This window comes from Pteropus medius, unplaced genomic scaffold (assembly GCF_902729225.1).
Source record: "Pteropus medius unplaced genomic scaffold, Ma_sr-lr_union100, whole genome shotgun sequence".
In the NCBI taxonomy this organism is placed as follows: domain Eukaryota; kingdom Metazoa; phylum Chordata; class Mammalia; order Chiroptera; family Pteropodidae; genus Pteropus; species Pteropus medius.
Window position 1 is genome coordinate 30,783,691 of NW_024354500.1, and position 19,820 is coordinate 30,803,510.

At 37.1% G+C, this 19,820-nt stretch overlaps 1 protein-coding gene across 1 annotated transcript in view; it reads right to left on the reverse strand.

Annotated features, from left to right (window-relative positions):
• LRRC1 (leucine rich repeat containing 1) overlaps window positions 1-19,820 on the reverse strand; it is a 116,079-nt gene that overhangs the window by 15,754 nt on the left and 80,505 nt on the right. Inside the window, exons 5-10 of the mRNA XM_039853315.1 lie at window positions 12,562-12,618; window positions 12,221-12,284; window positions 11,772-11,846; window positions 9,206-9,350; window positions 6,874-6,992; window positions 5,239-5,322 (exon numbers count right to left, since the gene is read on the reverse strand). Of these exons, the coding sequence (XP_039709249.1) occupies window positions 5,239-5,322; window positions 6,874-6,992; window positions 9,206-9,350; window positions 11,772-11,846; window positions 12,221-12,284; window positions 12,562-12,618 (544 nt within the window). The remainder of the gene's footprint in view (window positions 1-5,238; window positions 5,323-6,873; window positions 6,993-9,205; window positions 9,351-11,771; window positions 11,847-12,220; window positions 12,285-12,561; window positions 12,619-19,820) is intronic.

Sequence of the window (19,820 nt, forward strand, 5' to 3'; positions counted from 1 at the left end):
ACTAATAGCTACGTCATTCTTCTTTTCTAAGTTACTTTTCTAAAAAAGTAACTTACATTGACTGAAAGATAAAAACCATATACCCACACATACAAAAAAAAAAAAAAAAAAAAAACAATGAGAAAATAACTCAAGCCAAATCCTACCATGAAGAGTTAATCATTATTTAACCCTCTGTGGTATAATCTTTTAGTATTATCACCATACATTTGTGATTAGTCAACGAAATTAGGATCAACACTATGATCTTTAGCACTTCTGTTTACATATCACATTAAGAACATTTTCCAGTGTCATAAAGGATTTTTGTTGACCACATAATTATTTCATTCTACAGATGTATCACAGATTGCTTAACAAATCACTCATATTTGACACAGATAGTTCTGCCATTTCCTGCTGTGATCTTGGGCAAGTTACTTAACTCATCTGTGTTAGTATCACAATCTGTTAGATACTGACAATGATTTATATACATCTCATAGACCTGTTGTGAAAATTAGACAAGAATAAGCATGAAAGCTAACAGTGCCTGGCACATGTTAGCTGCCCTTGTACATGTTTGGCATGGTGCCTAGAACATGTTAGCTGCTCCTACATGTACTGTGAGAAATACTCTTGTGCATCCTTCTTAGTGTACATCCATAATTGTTTTCTTAGAATTGAAGTCCTAGATGTGGCATTGCAGAATCAAAGGACAGGCACATTTTATGTTTTTAATAATATTACCATATTCTCCACCAGAGAAGCCATAATTTATACTTCCATGATATATGCACTTTCCTGTACCCTCATCAAAATTTGGTATCATTAATATTTTTTTTTTAAATCTTGAAAATCTGAAAGATCGAAATGCTTTCATTAATAATCCTGTGAATACTGACGGAGCTAAATTTTTTTTCATATTTATAGCCATTTCTATTTTTCTTCTATGTATCACTTACTGGTTTGTGTCTGTGTGTAAAGGGGGGTGGTTCTTTGCTTTCATTTTTGTCCACTTTTCTACAGTGGAAGCATCTTTTTCTCAATGATGTGAAAAAATTTCAAATAGAATAATGAGGGGCTTCCTTGACTTATAATGTTGTAAATGTCCCCATGCCCCTAAGTTGACTTTACTAAACTTCTTAAAGATCAAAAATCTAATTTTCATATAGACAAATCCATTAACTGTTTCTTTTGACTTATTTCCTCTTTCAAGTTCAGGAATGTCCTCTCTACCTTGAAATCCAATGGTCAACTATATTTTATTCTAGTATTTTTAGATTTTATCTTATCTCTGATTTATCAGTATCTCCTTCAGAACATGCAGGAAACTTACACTAAAATATTTTTAAATAGTAATAATAAGAAGGTAGAAATCTATCCACAAAATGACCACTCAATCACTGACCACCGACATTTCTGAATATCACAATAATATTTATGGGTAATTAATGTTTACAGATTGCCTGATAAAGAAAAGCTTTGGTAAATGATCTGCAAATCCTACCTTGTCTCATTTGACTGGTTAGTGTGATACAGTAGGGTCACTTTCATTTTGACTTAATGGAGACAAAAGACTGGAGTCTAAACCTAGAAATATGTTCAACTTCTTCCAGTCAGAAACTCATTACGATCCAGGTTGTTTAAAGCTAACATTTGGCTGAGCAGTATTATGAAGTTACTGGCTGTCTTTTATCATAGCCATGATCACATAGGTAATGACTCCCTGTCTATCCACAAATCATACCACAATAGTCTCTTCTCCTTAATTCTTCTCTTGACTAAAAATATGAGATTTTAAGAGAACCTCCTTTTTCCAGAAGCATACATACTTAAGCAACAAGATGAGAAATAAAAGATACAAATAACTTGCTTGAAAAATCAGAAACATGCCACATGTAGCAAATAAAGCAAATCTAGCCTTTCTATTAGAAATAGAATCGTGCCAAAAACCAGAATTTAGTAAAGACAGATGAGCTGCCAATTTATGCCTTTCAGAGTTTCTGAATAACTTAAAATTTGATTCACAGAAAAGCATTCTTTTGAGAGAGAATAATCTGAACAAATCTGGCAAACACATAACAAAATAAGGTTCCAGGCCATGCAGTCATTTAAAAAAAAACAAAACTCAAGTTTAGAGAAAAATGCCAATATTTTACGATGAGGCACACACAAAGCAACCAGCTAATTTGAATCTTCATGCATTTATGAAGAAATGGAAGTTAGAGATGCAACTGTAGTCTGAACAATACTTACAAGATAACAAATTTACCTGACTTTTCTAAATTCCCAAGCAGCTAACAATTAAAAAAACAAGAGACATTCGTTGATTTGCAAATGTTTACTACAAATAACACCACGAAACACAGAATCTACTTTTGTGACCCACACACTACATACATTTTCCCCTCAACCATTTGGAAAAAAAAAAATGCAAATAAATGCTGTTATTAGACTAAAGCTGTGCTATAAAACTGACAATATACAATATTATCAAATTAAAAAAAAAAAGACAAAAAATAAGAAGAACTACACAGCACACCAGACCAATGGCAATTAATATAACTATGGATTTTTAGCATATAAATTGAATTGGTCAGTATTTTTGTTTAGCTATATCATGCATGCAACTTAATTGTTCAAGAGAAAGTTATAGTTTTGAAAGAAAAGAATCCAATCAAGAAAGTGAAGGATTTGATCAAATGGTATCAAGCTTGGAGGCAGAGTGAGTACACACATGTGCTCACTGGGCATAAGCCTCCCGTACACGTGCACACACACACAGCGTCTGCCATACTCTGTACAGAGACTCACGGCATGACAGTGCCGCCTAGACCAACATGACGCAGTCTGAGGTCAGCAGGCCCTCAGTGGCTTGGCTGCTCAGCCCTGATGGTCAGAGGCAAGCACTCAGCCATGTCTGCTGGGTTACCAAGCTGTGATCCACAACAAAATTAGAGACATGTGCTTAGAGCATTTCCTACTCTGGAAGTTGAGTATGTGAGTACGAGTGGAAGTGTGCTAGAAAAGATCTAGTTCCTAAAAGTCTAAATACTGTCTGCTTTATCAGGCAGCTGAAGGAACAGGCACAGACTTCATGCCTTTATCAAACTCTCGATGCCAGAAAAACAATCATAATTTCTCAGAAAATGGATAAAATGTGACAGCTAACTAAAATGCTTTACAACTGGAAATATTTTCACAATACTTTCACTTTTCAAATCATGAAAAGCTGTTTCTACTAAATTTATGTGGACACATAGCACACACTACGTATAAATAACCCTCTTAAAAGATACATGGAGTATAAGTTTCATTCTCTTAAAGTGAAAAGAGAGCTGATGCAAAAATAATAGTTTCACAAAAATAAAATTCTAAAGTTGTTGTCTCGAATGTGTTTCTTTGTAAAAGAGAATCAGAAGAGAGGAAGAGGGAAATTTGAGGGTGGGTGGTGAAAATGGGGATTAATATACTTAAAAGTGCTCTCTTCAGCATTTACCATGAAAAGTCCTAAAATGCATTAATTTTCTAAAATGTCCAAACTGAAGATAATTTGACCTTTCTTTACTAAATCGAGGTCCTGCCGTACCTCAAGGTCACACAGATAAAAATGTTGGGCTGAATGTGTATTAGCTGAGTGGCCAAGCTGTCAGTGGCCAGTGAAAGAGCAGTGAGCTAGCTGTTGAGAGATACATCTTTGCAGTCTAGTTCTACCGACTCCCTCCTAAGGAAAGCTTCTCACTGGCCTCAGTTTCCTCATCTGTGAAATAAGGACAATCCTTATGACCTTCAAAGCTGTTGTGAGGATTCCATGAGTTAACATATACAAAAGTACCTAGTACAGGATGTGGCTGTGAGAAAGAAAGTAATAAATCTTTCATATTTCACTGTGCATGTGTTTATGTGTCTAACATATTACCCATTTACATGTACTATTCAACAAGAGTAAACTTAATGTTCGGCTCTGTTTTGGTTTATCACTTAGACTGGAACCAAAATGTTTTGATTAGCAGAATCTCTTAGTTATGGCCTAGTTTAGCTGACATGTAGACTTAAGTCTTTCTGCTGGAAACAGTTTTATTTAGACGCCAGTGTTCGGGTTAAGGATGTATCAGAATCTGGTCACATTTACAATAAATATCCTCATGCTTCCATTCAGGAATGTTAGCCGTCTTACCCTGGGAGCAGGCTGGGACACGGAGGGCCGAGCACCAAGATGAGAAAAGGAGAGAAGAAACCAGGCCAAGTTCTTACACCCTGACAAGTATCCTAGGAAAATAAGAACCCCTCAAGCTCTGGCTGGTTGTAAGACAGCTTTGATATTATTCCAAGATAGATGTTGGAAAGGGTCAAAACAGAGAAATAAATACAAAGGAAACTGAGCCTGGACAATCGTATCATACACCTTTTTATGCGAGGCCCTGACGGAGCGGGGGAAGGGAACTCATCAACATTTAATGAAGGGAATACACGTGGCTTAAACTTAGTTTTAGGCTATATTGCTAATAAAAAATCAAGCTCAGTACTACCCATCTCTCGTCAAGTTCTCCTAGTTCCAAAAAGAAAATAAGCCTTCTTTTTAAACAACAGACACCTTCTTGTTTGATCCGCTGTGGACTTCCTTCTCATTCTCGGCATTTTCACCTCCCTGCCAGAACTTAACCGCCTGTAAGTTCATGCAGCTACTCTACACAATGCACAGTGACTGTCTCTTTTCTCCTGCTTGAAGCGTTGACAAAAAATAAAAAAATAAAAAATCCTATGAATCAGGCAGCTATAGCTGCCCACTCTGCCTTCCTTTATGTGAATGCTTTTGGAGAGAGTTCATTCAGTCTCTCCCGGATGTGAATGCTGCCCAGTCAGCCTCTGCCCGAGGAGAGAGTTGCATCAAGATCTATTTTATAATTCTCATGGCTTATAGGGTGGTTTAATTTCACATTAAATGCAATCAAACCCAAAGTTATCCCCTTTCTCTGCCAAACTCCCAAATCACCCATTTATGTCAAGGTCGTCGCCATTCTCTGTAGGTCAAGCCAGAAACATCAATCTCTCTCTTTCCTAAAAGAGACCCACCTACTTTTTAATGTTACTGATGATCATTCTTTGATATAATTCCTCCAACCATCTCTATACTCACAGATGAGAGCTCATATCTTTAAAAGGCACCATCTAAGTCTTTAAAAACTGATATTTCTGATCTCTTTTCTGTTGTTATTTTCTCATAATTATTATTTATTATTTTTTAAAAGCACATACCTCTTTCGGCAAAGACATTAATTTATTTCTGTCTGCATTCAAGTTGCTCAACTTCTTAAGTTTTCCAATGCTCTTAGGTAAGGTCTGTTAAAAAAACATTTTTATTATTAACGTAATACATACTTTTAACATGGCTCACAGTAAAACAGATCTTTTCAAAGACTTAAAGAATACAATCTTGTCCAGTAACTGAAGTAATAGCTCTTCCAGAATATCAGATATTTGTAAACTTCACTTGGAGAATGTGGAATTAATCATTTAACATCTTTGTTGGGAACAGAGAAACGCCTAGTAGAGAGGTAATTTAGGCTCTTCGACACTAGTAAGTGAGAATTTAAATATCCTCGTCCCTTCCCTGCCTGCGCCTTTCCGAAACCACGCTGATATGGTAGCTTAGATAACTATGGAAGCCAGGGCGCTGAGGCAGGGGATCAGAACCCTCAGCAGTGGGGCCGTGACACCAGGGCGAGGGAGAGGGTTGCATGGGCTGGTGGGGGGAGCACAAGGCCCTGTTGGTGAACTGTGTGTGTGGCCAGGACTCAGGTGGGGGGGGGTTTCAACACTCTCCTGGAATCTGAGGGGGAATTTCATTTTAAAAATTGTTATGATTACTGTTTGTAAGCCTAAAACCACAAACTAGGGAAGGACAGTCCAGTCACTTCCACGATACCTGCCTGAGGAGTGTGGTTGAGCTGCCTGAGGAGAGATGCTCTCAGGCTCCCCCACCAACTCTGTGTCTTTGCTCAGTGCTTACTGTCTTTTTCTGCTCTTTTCACCTAAAAAGCATTATTTACTCTTTTTATTAAACAAACAAACAAAAAAAAAGGTGAGAAGGAAAGAAAGGAACAAGGAAAAGGTAAAGTAGGATAGAAAATAAAGTAATAGCAAAAAGAGAAAGGCAGGAAAGCAAACTGAAGAAATAATAGTGACTTTAAGACAATTGAAAAAGGAGAAAAAGATGAAGTGACAAATTAAGGACCGATGAAAGCAGAGGCAGCAGCAGGAAGGGAGAGGGCAACTGAGATTTGCTGCCATCCTGCTGCCCTGCCCCTGGCAGGTGACGTATGCCGAGGACTTTGCCCTTAGGAAGAGGGACACCTGCAGTCACCTCCACTCCCCAATTTCTAGGATGGGGTGAGATCACAGATCAAAGGCCAGCAGACACGACTCTCTGGCTTCCCCACAAAGAGCATTCCTCTCCCTAGTTCCACCAAGGCTTTCCCTGGCCAACCACCATTTCTTCCCCTTCTCTCCCACTCTTCCCATTTGCTCAAAGAACCCAGAGAGAACAGTGTTTCCTCTGGTGGTCCTTCGATGTTGTGGCAGAGGCATCGGCACATCCGCCGACAGTGGCTTATCCCTACACCTCACTGGGGACCCCTGTGAGGTGTCAGTTCTGTCCCAGATATTGTAAGTACCGTAAGTGGCACACACATTCTGACAAGGGAGCTTCAACACCAGTTTCTTCACGTAAGCAGGCTAAAAACTGATCATCTTTATGCCATGTATTTACTCTGCTAGTCCCTTTTTTAGATGTAACATAAGGAGGTTTCCATTTAGTCCACCCAAATTACAAATAGGTAGACTCTCTCCTCATAAGTCAATAAGTCATTATAATCCTGAAACCACACTCACCAAGAGCCGGTTTTCGGTAAGAACTAATTCAGTGAGGCTTTCACAGTCCCCAACTGTTTCGGGCAACTGTGTTAGTCTGTTCTGATCCACCTTCAAGATCGACAGTTTCTTCAGTTTTCCTGTGAAAGAATTATTTAAACTCATTAGTTATGATTGTTGTCCTAATCATCACTTTGAATTTCCCATCTGCTGTTCTTTTTTGATTTAAAGTTATTCATTTTTTCCTGACCCAGCTTCTCATATTATGAAAATATATCATTCTCATTTAGATCACTAAAGGTTGAGAATTAAAATAGTTTATTCAAAATATCAAAAACAGTCAGCAATTAGAAGCAAACCATTTTAAAAGTCACTACCTAAAAATACTGTATCAAAGCCAGAACATTTAAAGAAAAATAGCTGGCTCATAATGGATCTTTAAAAACAGGAGATGGTTCAGGTACAGAGGAGAAAAGCTTTCACTGCATTCCAAGAATCATCTTTACTAAAAACAAACAAACAAAAATAACGTGTAGTTTATTCTATCGCCTATGAATGAAAATGACTTTGTGAAGATCCGTATGAAGTATTTCTATACATGCAAAATAAGATGGTAATCTTTGAAAAGCCACATGAAGGACTGAGTCTATTTCACTCAGGCAGGAAGACTGGACTTACTGGTGATGCCCTCAGGCCACGGGAAAAAAGACTGGGTTTACAGCAGATTCCTCAGACTCCCTACTGAGTGAAGGAAATTCTAAATCAGTCAGCTTCTCATTTTCAACTACAACTCAGAGGACTGAGCCTGTAGAGCAGATGTCCTTTGTATCTACTAAGAGTGCTTGGCATAACACTCTCCTCAGTAAAATCAGAAAGCAGCCTCTATCTTAAGAGACATAAAGCTGGAGAAAAGGAAACATTGAAAAGATTATCTTGCCTTGTGTGACTCCACAGTGCAAAGAAGAAAAACAAACCACTTCTTAATCTCTTTATTTAGCATAATCAATAACCTACCTACACTGTCCCCACAGGGTTCCCACCTGTCCTCACTGTTGGGAGACACAGGCATTCTCTGCAGGGCACACTGGATCCCACACCCGACACACTGCCTCCCAACAGAGAAGTTTCCTTAACAATATCACTGGCAAGTGGCCGGCCTTGCAGCTTGTCGTGGAATACTTCTAGTGTCGGGGTACTCAATTCTTCATTAAGCAGCCCAAACTAATTTATAAGAAACATTTCTTTTAAAGCTCTTTCTTAAATCAAATTGAGATTCAATATCCTTTCATTCACCTACTGGAACTGGAAGTTGTAATAAATCTACTCCTTTCAAACGCCATCTCATGCCTATTTCTTCCTATTCTAAGCAACGAAACATTGCCAGTTCCTACAACTGCTTTCAGATGTCATATATGATTCTCAGTGAACATTTCTACCTGAGTCAAAATCACCATCCATTTTCCAACCAGCCTTAACCAAAAGGCAATGTCCATATTCCTGCTGAGTCGCTCTTATTGGTTACCACTTTCATTCTGACCAAATACCAGAAAGGAAGTAGTCCTCTGTCATACAGCTTCGCTAACTACTCAAAACCCTTCAAAAATCTCCTGTGAAGTTTGGAATAAAAGTTGCATGAAGGTCAAAGATAGCAATCCTATGACAACTATATGGTTAGATATAGCTTCTTACAACTTCTGAGCAGCTTTGCTACAGTGGAGCTGCCAGTCCATGTCTGTTTAAACCTTCTCTGTTTGTGGTTATTTTCTCAAACTGTACTGAATTCCTTTATGGTAAAGGAAATGTATGGACTAATTTTAAAAAATGCAAATGCCATAGAATGGTTAACATAAAAGATTATTCTCAGTGTACCAGAAAAGGCTCAACTCCAGCATACCCTTTTTCCTTTAACAGCCCTTCCCTAGGTCATGAAATAAAGTCAAAGTTACTTTCTCATAAACTATTTAGGATGCTCAATTAGAAATTTCTTAGTGATTCCTCATACACCTGAAATACATTCTATTACCTGGGCTAATCCCTACTGAGATCACTGAGACAAGATGTGAATGAAGTAGATATGAGTCAACACTTATAAGTTAATAATATCTATAACTGCTATCAAACCAGAAATACCTGCATATAAAGAAACTTAAATTGTACTAAATATTCTCTGCATTTCTTCTTAAAAACAAAACAAAACAACAAGAACAACAACAACAACAATAAACAAGCAACAAGGAGACTAAAGGAGCCACATCTCCAGCAACTGCGAGTGGTGACCGAGGGATCAGAGTGTCTTCTAAATAAATGCCCAAGACAACAGCCAGCACCTTTAGTAGTTATTTTCAATACTCACCTATGCCCTCTGGAATTATTTCTAATAAATTCTGGGAAATGACTAAATCTGTTAATGAAGTCAGGCCACTGATTTCTTCAGGAAGTCTTTCCAACCTGTTTTCAGAGACATCTAAGCACAGCAGGTTCTTCAGATTTCCTACTTCCTACATCAATGAATGACACAGAAAAAAAAAAAAATCTCATACTTGAATCTGCCATAGTACAGAAGAATTTGTTACAGTGATATTTTGCAATCAAATCCCAAAGTAGTCCTAAGGATATTTATTTAGCATTTATCTAAATGTGAAAGCTGGAGTAAATTTCCAGACCCCCTTCCAATGAAAACGGGAAGCGGTATGAATCACAGACACAGAGCTGGGAGGGATGCCAAGCCCTCCAACTTCAGGCAGGCGAGAAATCATTCACTTAACAGATAAAGAGATAGGCAGAAAGAGACAACAAATGACTTTAAGGTCACACAATTAGGGGGAAAAAAAGATGCTGGAATCCAGTTCTCCAGGTTTGGAAATCAATCACGTAGTAACCAGCTTACAGTCCAGGGTGACCCTGAGATTTTTCTCTTAAGAAACCGTCTACTTTTTATCTCCTATGACAGGCAATACTTGTTACAACAATGCAACTGCTTCCCAGCAAAACTAGAGCACACAGACCCACTGACACATTTAACATTCACAGAAAAGAGAAGCACACTACTTTTAAGGAACACAATCTGTCAAGGAGGGAGGAAAGTACCTCAATGAGTCTAACAGTCTATTCAAAAGTTATCTTACCTTCCATTCACAAAATGTATATCTTATCTCTTCTAACTGCTTCTACTTTTCCATTCCATTTCCACTCTCTCATTACCCTCTCACCTGGATTTTTAGTTCTGTCTCTTGGCCTCTCTGTTCTGCAAACTGTGCTTCCATATTTCCCTCCTAGAAACATAGCTAGCTCTAGTCAAGTAATCAGACCACCTCTTCTACTGAAAAAAAGTCTAGTGGCTCCCTGATGTCTACATAAACACAAATTCCTCAATCTGTATTTAATTTGATCTGTTCTGTTCTTTCCAGCTTACCTTCTGGCAAATATACATCCTATGACCCTACCCCTGAATTCCCTGTCTATAGGAAACCAGACTACATTTCTACTAATTTCATGCCAGACCCCTGAAGTTGTTCTACTTTTTCATCAATTCTTTTTAATGATGTTGCTATATCCTTTTCTTTCCACCAATGAAGACAAAAATAATTCTGATTATATGAGACTGTATGATGTGTTTATTCCTGACTTAAGAGAAGTTTATACAAGAGAAGCAAATGAGATATTTAAATAACCATTTATAACACTGGTGTTTTAATTTATTTTTAGGATGTGGCATTTTGCACACGATCACTTATGCACATCTGTACACACATGTAATCTCCCCTCTTCATGTATAATAGCTGATAAATTTTTATTATTTTCCCGATAATTTCCTGGTATTCCCCCCCATTCTTTGACTCCTTCAGTAACTAGAATCCTCTCAATCAGGACTTCTCATAATCTTGTAGATAAATCTGAATATTAATTCAACTCTCACCCACACCAGTTGCTGATCTCTTCCTTTTCCCAAATGCAGCCAAGACCTCAGAAATAGACTCAAATTAGTTCCTCAGTTCTATTAGTCATAAGCGATGTCATGGAAACTCCAGTGCTATCACTACAACAATTAAATTTTTACTTTAGTACTTCTTTCTAGTGTTAGACTTCCCTGCATTGATGTGGCATTCCCCACTTGAAGTGCAAAGCCCATCACCATTGGTTCACATAGCTGATCAGGAACAGCATTTGAATTACTTTAAAATACAAGCACCTAGACCATCACAAGATATATTCTGACTTTAAAGGCTGGCTGTACAATACACCGAAGAATAAGATTCACTAACAGCTGGAGAAAAATAAAATAAGAGGAAAATGCCCATTTGTTGTTGTTTATTTGTTTGCTTATTTAGGCTTCTACCTCAAATGAATAGAAGGCAGGCTTGCTTACTGAGACTCCACAAAATGACTATATATTCAGAAGTCTATATAAGACCCCTTCATTTGGAACATGGTTCTCACACTTGGTAACAGGAGGGAGAAATCGAACACCATTATATTCCAGCTAAACCATAAGCAACCTTTAAAAAATGTATTAAATAAAAACTTTACATCATTTATTACAGGACAAAATGTGGTCAAAATTACCCCAAAGCACTTGGCATATCATAAAGAGAAGGAGGAACGTATACCATCAGAGTCAGGGGTCCTGGTAATTTATAAATTTGCTGGGCTTAAAGTAAGCCATATGGGTAGCAAGGATGATGACTTCACAAACTAAAGGATATATTACTATTTTTAGAAATTGTGGGTTGAGGCTTTCAATTTTTCTTTGTCAATATAGTATGATGAATGCTCAATATATTCTTTCAAATGTGCTTTTTCAACCAGTGTGTGTGGTTTTCAAGATCCCTTTTATAGAAGATCTCATGTAAAAGCTACACGAGGGTGGTGGTGGCTGCCGTTTTATGTTTTGGGGGAGACCATGTGAAAAGACCACTTACCTGAGGTAATTCTGACAACTGATTTCCATCTAACCAGAGATCCTTTAGATGTAAGAGAGCTCCGATTGATTCTGGCTGAAACAAAAAAATAATGTTATGATAACAAAGATGCAACTGGAAAGAATTCTATTTCAACAGTTAATTATTAGGTACCATAGCGGATGTTTGCTGATATCTCTCCAATATCAAGCCCCTCTTCCTAAAAGCACCGCCAACACTCCCAGAATGCCAGTTGTTACCACTTATGCCCGTCATTTCTAGTCCTGACCCTCCACGCCCCCGGATCAGAATTCTTAACCCGTGCAAACTGTAGCACAGTCTTTAATGGTGCCAGGCTATACAGGTGGAAATACTGGTTTATAGGCATCCCTGCAGATCTCCCCTAAAATATTTTGTGACCGTGACTAAGGAAAAAGTTAAATTCAGATCACCCTTCAACACGAACTTACCAAACTATATATTTCGTTGTTTCCTAAATCAAGTTCTTCCAGTCTCCGTAGCTGGGTAAGAGAGCTATTTAAAAAAATAAATAAATAAGAGCTCTTAGTACTTAGAAATGCTGAGTAATGTGGTAATCCTCACTTAGTTTCAAAAAATAAGATTCATTTGGATTTTATGCAGTAAATATTACATAGCTGAAGGACTATTAAGAGAAGGCTGGCATCTCCCAAACTTTCCATAGACACAGAATCAGTTTCTGACAAAATACAGTAGTACTTTCTTTTTTCTTTAATGCTTGAAAAAATTCATTCGGTACAAAATGCCCTCGTATGTTTCCCCAGAGACTCACTCAGGAAGATATGTAAGAAGATTCTCTCTTAGTTCCAGTGAAGCCAGGTTATAAAGACTAGAAATGAACAGAAGAAAAAAAGTATAAGGAAAATTCCTGAGATTCTGCCTTCTCCTCCTCCCCAAATACACACTCTACAAGTAGGAACTCTTAATAAAACCTGTTATATGTCATTTCCCAGGGAAAAGATACCTATCACCACCACTCTGTTAAAAACAACATAATCTCTACCTCCCCAATTTTAATATTAAAATAACAAGAGTAGTATCATCACTATAAGGCACCCTCATTCAAATACCTTGTACATTTGACATGTGAAAATAATTCACTAGTCGTTGAAAGACAACCACTCCTGGGACCAAGATAGAAACCAAATATGTGCTTCTGGACTTTAGAATGTCAAAAATGTGCCGTTACCATAAAAACAATAATGCCTTTAATCTCACGGAGCTCAGAGCTCTTCTTCCAAACATCAGCCAGAGACCATCCCTGTTCGGAAGTAGTGGGTATCTCAGTCCAGAGAGCCCAAGTGCTCTAAGATCATAAACTCACAGAGTTAGTGGCAGCAGCACTATGAAAATAACTTCCATTTAAATGTATTGGGGATAATGTAATAACATACCCTCGCATGGTGCCTGTAACACAAGACTGATTCAATAAATGGTAGCTATAATGTTGCTTTCATTTCTATTAAACCCCTGAGTGGTACTCTTTTCAGCAGATTCTCCTGCCTCTCAGGTGTAATCCATGCCTATCCGTAGCACTGTAAAGGAGACAGCTGTCCTCCCAGACACTAATTATCTGGGTCGAATCTTTAGAAGCAGTGGCAATTCTGCATCACCGGAACCTCGCACATCCAAGTGATGTCAGCACTGGCATAACACACTGATTCAGAATGACTGATTCGTCTATTACTCTAACAGGAACTCAATCGAAAACTCAAGCTTTTGCTAATATCACCATAGCAACATCCAGATTTGGAGAATTTTTATGTGTGAGCTTGGAGAACAGAGGAATCAGACATTATTCCAATACTCTAATCTGCCTTAATCCTCTATTCTCCTTCCAACACAAAAGCCAGAATCATGAGAACTAACAAAGCTGGTTTCATAACATTAGAAAATGTAAACTTGATTTGCATGAACAATATATACACATACTTATAGCCTGTTGGCTTGAAAATGTATTTTAACTATACTATGAAATGCATAAATTCTGTATCTCCTCTAATTTTAGAAAACTGAATAACAGTTTTCACAGTTAAGAGTAAACAAATAAAACTTTAGAAGACATTTTCTTTTCAATTAAAATCACTGCTAATAAGTAATTATGAATTTAATGGCAACATTCTCAACAATAACAACAAAAATTAACCAGGTGGGAAGTTGGAGATATCTCGTTCTACTTTCTCTATGCCAAATTTAAGCAGAAGAAATAACAATGGAGGTGAGGACACTACCAGTATCTATTTCCAAAAGCAATCAGTAGATAAGGGTGATAAGACTTTAAAAGTAATTGTAAAAATATAGATTTCAAAACAGAGGGCTTTGTTTTCGGTTTTAAATTTTTATGTAACTCCTAGCCAATTTTATTGGGGAGGTGGTAATCTTTGGGCTGTTTTCACATTTATATTTTAAAAATCATTGGTAGAACTGTCATTTTTTTCTGTTCAACATTCATTACTCTCTCACCTATTCTGACACACTAAAGACACCCATGAAGAAGGAAAAAGTCCTTCCTTTCAAAAACTTCACTCGCTGGGCATTATCAACAACATGTTAAAAAGCAGTTTTACACAGGCCTTGGTGCTAAGTGTTTTACCAAGGTCTGCAGTCTTGACTGAGGCCTCCTGCCTGAAACAAAAGGGAGACACTTGCCCACTCACTATCCATGGCAAGAGGGGCTGCATGGGTTCCTTACGCGCTCTATCTCTTGATTAATAACAACCCAGCACATTGATGACACCACGATGACACAATTTAAAAAGTAAGGCTTTTCCTAAAGTCCATTAGAAAGCAGCAAGCCACAATTCATATCTGGTCAAAAGCGAAAGCTCCTGGCCATGTCACTGCTTCAATGCCTTGAGGCATTTCGGGGCCCTCCATTCTCTCTCTCTCTATAATTTAAATTTTGAAAACACCTATCAATTTTAGGCAAGTATATGTCTTACCCTTCTTAATTAAATGATGGACACTGTATTTCTGTTGTTGGTTTATGTCATTTTAAAAATATGATACACATTTTTAAATTATCTTTAAATTTTGTCTTGAGGGTAAAAGGCATAAACCAACAGTTACTGAAAGCAAATAATGCTTGAGCAAAAATGTCAATAGATTTGTGGATATACAGAACTTAATAATGTCCTGTTAGATTAAATACATAGTTCCTACTCCTATCACATTAACATCCAAATATAACATCCTGTTAAAAGGGTCTGACTATAAAACCTCTTAGTTTCTATTGATTTTGAATAGCAGGGATAATGTGAATGTACAGGTGTTACAACAAGAACAAATACCAAATTTTAGAACCTTTCAAAATTCAAAATTATTTTAAACAACATATACAAAATAACAGCCTTTCTGAGGTAATGCTTCCCCATAATTTTAAACTATTTAAAACTAAGAACTTGAACATTATAAGCAGACACTATGGATCCGCTAATTAAAATGCCACTCTATAAAAAGCATGCTGAGTCTGAGAGGTGAGAGACCAGAGCCTCAGGCTCAAAATCCTGATCTGTCTCTCAATAACCAGCTGCATTTGCTCTGGTGAGGTGCTTTTTATCACTGTATCTCAATTTCCCCTAAAATGAATATAATCATATCTACTATGGCAATTATGGCATAATATATTTTCCTTTCAAGTTAAGAGAACAAATTTTGTGCCTTATTTCCTTGAGACGACCCCTGTCCCTAAGCACAGATAGGTAGAAGTACATGTTGCTACAAGATGCTATTATTCACAAGTCATCCCCACTACAAATAGATGGTGAGCTGCTGGCATTTGCCGACTTTGAACTAACCATATACTGTCCAGAATTGGTGATCAATGGGACAAAGAGGAATAGAATGCAAAGAAACAGCTTTGACTATAGACTCCCACCTCCCATATGAGCCCAAACTTCAGAGTGTTATCTGGACTAGTCATTCTCAGTTCAGAGAATCATTAACTGATTCTAGAATGAAACTGTGGGTTTGGCTTTCATCAGTAGCTTGCCTTAGATAGTTCCAGACCAAATGCAGAATCCTACCGGCCCATTCCAGAATGCAGTTCTCCAGTCTGTTCTAGAAACAGCTGATGTACAGGATCCAGACAAATGCAGATTTAGATCAGAGACATTAATACAAAAATGAATGAATAAATGAATGAATGAATGATCTCCCTTCCCTAGTCTTTCGGAATATAGCATCTTCAATAGAGACAAGATACTGTCTTTCCCATCAACCTATTCAATGCAAACATCTCTGCAACTCTTATAGCACCTAAAAAAGAACACAGTGCTGAGATGAGTTGGGAGTGGAGAATTTGAACCCAATTCTGTCTACTTCAGAGGCCAAGCTCTTAATCACTAGGCCAAGAGAAACAAAGAAACTCAAACTCTACCTGCATTTATTAGCCACTTCAGTTAAAACATGATATCACAGGGACAAAAGAGAATATCAGGTATAACTAATACCTTTACAAACTGACAAAAATTAGACACTTGAGATATAATCTGAGAATTACTAATCTTTAATATTCCTACTATTAATTACATCAGCTGACTATATGACACATATTGTTGTAAGTGCTTTCTAAGAATTAACTTTATGGATGAGAAAACTAAGGTACAGAGAGAGAACTCCAACAAAGTCTCCACACAACTAAGGAGTCTGCATTTTTAATCACAATCTTCTGCAATGTCTCACTCTTAACTTTGGGAATACATAGTGCATTAATATATACATATATGTAAAACAAAGCAGTTATAAGTTTTCTCTCACCTTTGTCCCTCATCTACCAGGTTTCCCACCACTGAGACCCTCTTCATGGGAAATCACCTTGTTAGTTACTTCTGTATTCATCCAGTTTTCTTTTATGCAAATATAAAGTCTTCTCTTTCTCTTTTTCACGTGAAAAGTAATATCCTAAACACATCTGGTAGTTTGCTTTCCTCACAAAGCGGATTTTTGTCTCGTTTCTTATCTGTACATACCAGTATTTTTTTTTTTTTACAATTACATAGTATCTCACTGGTTATATGTACCTTAACTTTTTTAAGCACTACCCAATTAAATGCTATTTTACTCTTCAATTTTAATTTCTGGCAAATTAAATTTCTATGCAATACTGTTAGAATGACCTCATCCTTATCCCACAAAAAAACATGATTTTCTGTTCTCCCTGTCACACCCACCTTTTCTACCACCAAATAGGGTAAAAACAAACACCTAACAAGCTCCTGTAGGAAAAGAGTGTGTTGAAGCATTTCTTCTTAGCACACTAATGCCTAATGCTCTACACAGTTCATGATGGCAGGGACCAAAGTGACACCCAAGTAAGTCAGAATGTAGGCCAACTGTATTTTTAGGATTCTATTTCAGGGACCGGGTAAGTAGTTACTTTAAAGAATTGACATCTGTTTTCTACTATATTTTTAAAAAACTCTTCATACACTTGGATTTTTTTTTTTTTCCCAATTTGGTGGTCAAAATCATTAAGGAGAATAAAATAAATTAAGGTAGCTCAAACAAACAAATGGTAGTACATTATAAAGCCATTAAAATATAAACTCTATAAACACTTATGGCAATGATATTTGGAGAAAATAATATCGATGGGGATAGGTGGAGTTGTTTAACATTCACAGTTTGTTTTTTTTTTTAATACCAAGTAGTATTTAAGAACTCTCTGGTTACAAATTTCCTTAAGGTGGCTTTGTTCTAGATACTTTTCTAAACATTTTTATTTCTGTTTTTGAAACAATAAATGTTATAGAAACTCCCAGGCCTCAAAAAACAGCATTAAATATGATAGTAGTTTTCAAAGAGATTTATTTCTCTTAGGCAGCATGCACTAACACAATATAGGTAAGCAGCCTAGGACAAGGCCTTATTAGCAAGGGCCACGTGGCTCACTTAATTCAAGCTCACTCAAATTAAGGTCACCAGCCCCAAGGGTAGCAGACAGAAAATCAGACCCACATGCTCTACTTCAATCTGCCAGAGAACCAAGAGCCTATCTACTGGTTTTACTTCTATTAGTAAACTATCATAAATAAATGTTTATTGACGATAACCACTTGGTGACTGACAACTATGTTTTGGGCACTGTGCAAGTCCATTAGATATATTCCTTATCCTTTAAAAATGCTATTTTTTGAGGAAAAATTTTTAAGTCAACAGAGTAGAGATTATTAGATATTTGTAGGCTAACTTTTTTTTCTGAGGATATTGTTTCTTCTACAGTCAAGGATATAGAATCTCATGGAGACAGATATGCAAGTAAAGAAAAAGCAGTATGCTGCCAGACAGAAGCAGAAGCTTCTCAGATCCTCAAAATTCTCCATTAGTTCTCAATGGGGTTTTTGTATCCTCCCCACCTTCACTCCCACTCCATATCACCTGAATGCTCTGGAAGCTCTGGCTACATGTACCTTCCTGATCACCAGGTGTGAGTAACTGAGACAAAATGACCTCAGCACATTACTCGTAAGGTTATATTACGGCATATTTCTGGTAAGAATAAACCAGGTAGAGTATCACCTTCCAGCAGTACCAAGCTTCAAGTCTGTCTAAGGTCCATATATTTCTTTTTTTCATTGAGATCTATTTCACAAAGTATAAAATTCACCTTTTTAATGTGCGCAATTCAGTGGTTTTTAGTATATACACAAGGTTGTACGAAGATCATCACTACCTAATTTCAGAAAATTTTCATCATCCAAAAAGAAACTGCATACCCATCAGAAGACCTTCCTTAACTTCACCCTGCCCTGCCACCCCTGATCCCAGCCCCGGCCACTGGCAACCACTAATCTAACTTCTTTCCCTATGGGTTTGCTTATATTGGATCTTTAATATAAATGGAATCATACAATGTGTGGCCTTTTCTGCCTGGCTTCTTTTACTTAACATGCTTTCAAGGTTTATCAATATTGTAGCATTTATCAGTACCTCATTACTTTTCATGGCTGAATAATATTCTAGTATATGGATATACCACTTTTTGTTTATCAGTTCAACCACTGATGAAAAATCTGAGTTGCTTCTACTTTTTGGCTATGAACATTCATGAACAAATTTTTATGCAGACATACGCTTTCAATTCTCTTGGATATATACAACTAGGAGTGAAAATGCTGGGTCATATGGTAACTATGTTCAACTTTTTGAGGAAGGATCTACTCCCTCCAATGAGGGGCCGCATCATTTTACATTCCGACCATTAATGTATGAGGGTTGCAATTTCTCCACATCCTCACCAATGTTTGTTACTGTTCATGTTTTTGATTACAGTCATCTAGTGAGTGTAAAGTGGTGTATCACTGTGGTTATGATTTGCATTTATCTGATGACTAATGATGTTCATCTTTTCATTTGCTTATTGCCATTTATATATTTTCTTTGGACAAATGTCGATTCAAATCTGTTACCTATTTTTAATTTAATTTTATTTTTTTTTTTAAGATGAGGCAACCCTCGGTTGACAGATTGCAAGGAACTTGTCAGCTTAAAATTCCTTTTTTTAAAATTTTTTACACCTACAGCACCTGGCCTTCCTAGGTAGTCTCTTATCAAATAACTAACCAGGCCCGACCCTGTTTAGCTTCCAAGATCAGACGGGATCAAGCTTGTTCAGGGTGCCATGGCCAGGCGTCTTTTTATTGTTGAGTTGTAAGACTTCTTTACATATTCTGGACATAAGACCCTTTATCAGATATGATTTGCAAATATTTTCTCCCATCTATAGGTTGTCTTTTTTCACTTTCTTAATAGTGTCCTTTGATGCATAGAAGTCTTTAATTTTGATGAAGTCCAATTTACCCATTTTTTTGTTCTGTTGTGTGGGCTTTTGGTGCCATATCTAAGAAACCAATGCCTAATGTCACAAAGACTTACCTCTATGCTTTCTTATGAGTTTTAGCTCTTATAGTTTGGTCTCTATTCCATTTAGAGTTACTTTGTGTACATAAAGTTGGGATGTAACTTAATTCTTTTGCAAATGGATGGATATTCAGTTGTCCTGATAGCATTTGTTAAAAAGACTATTTTTCC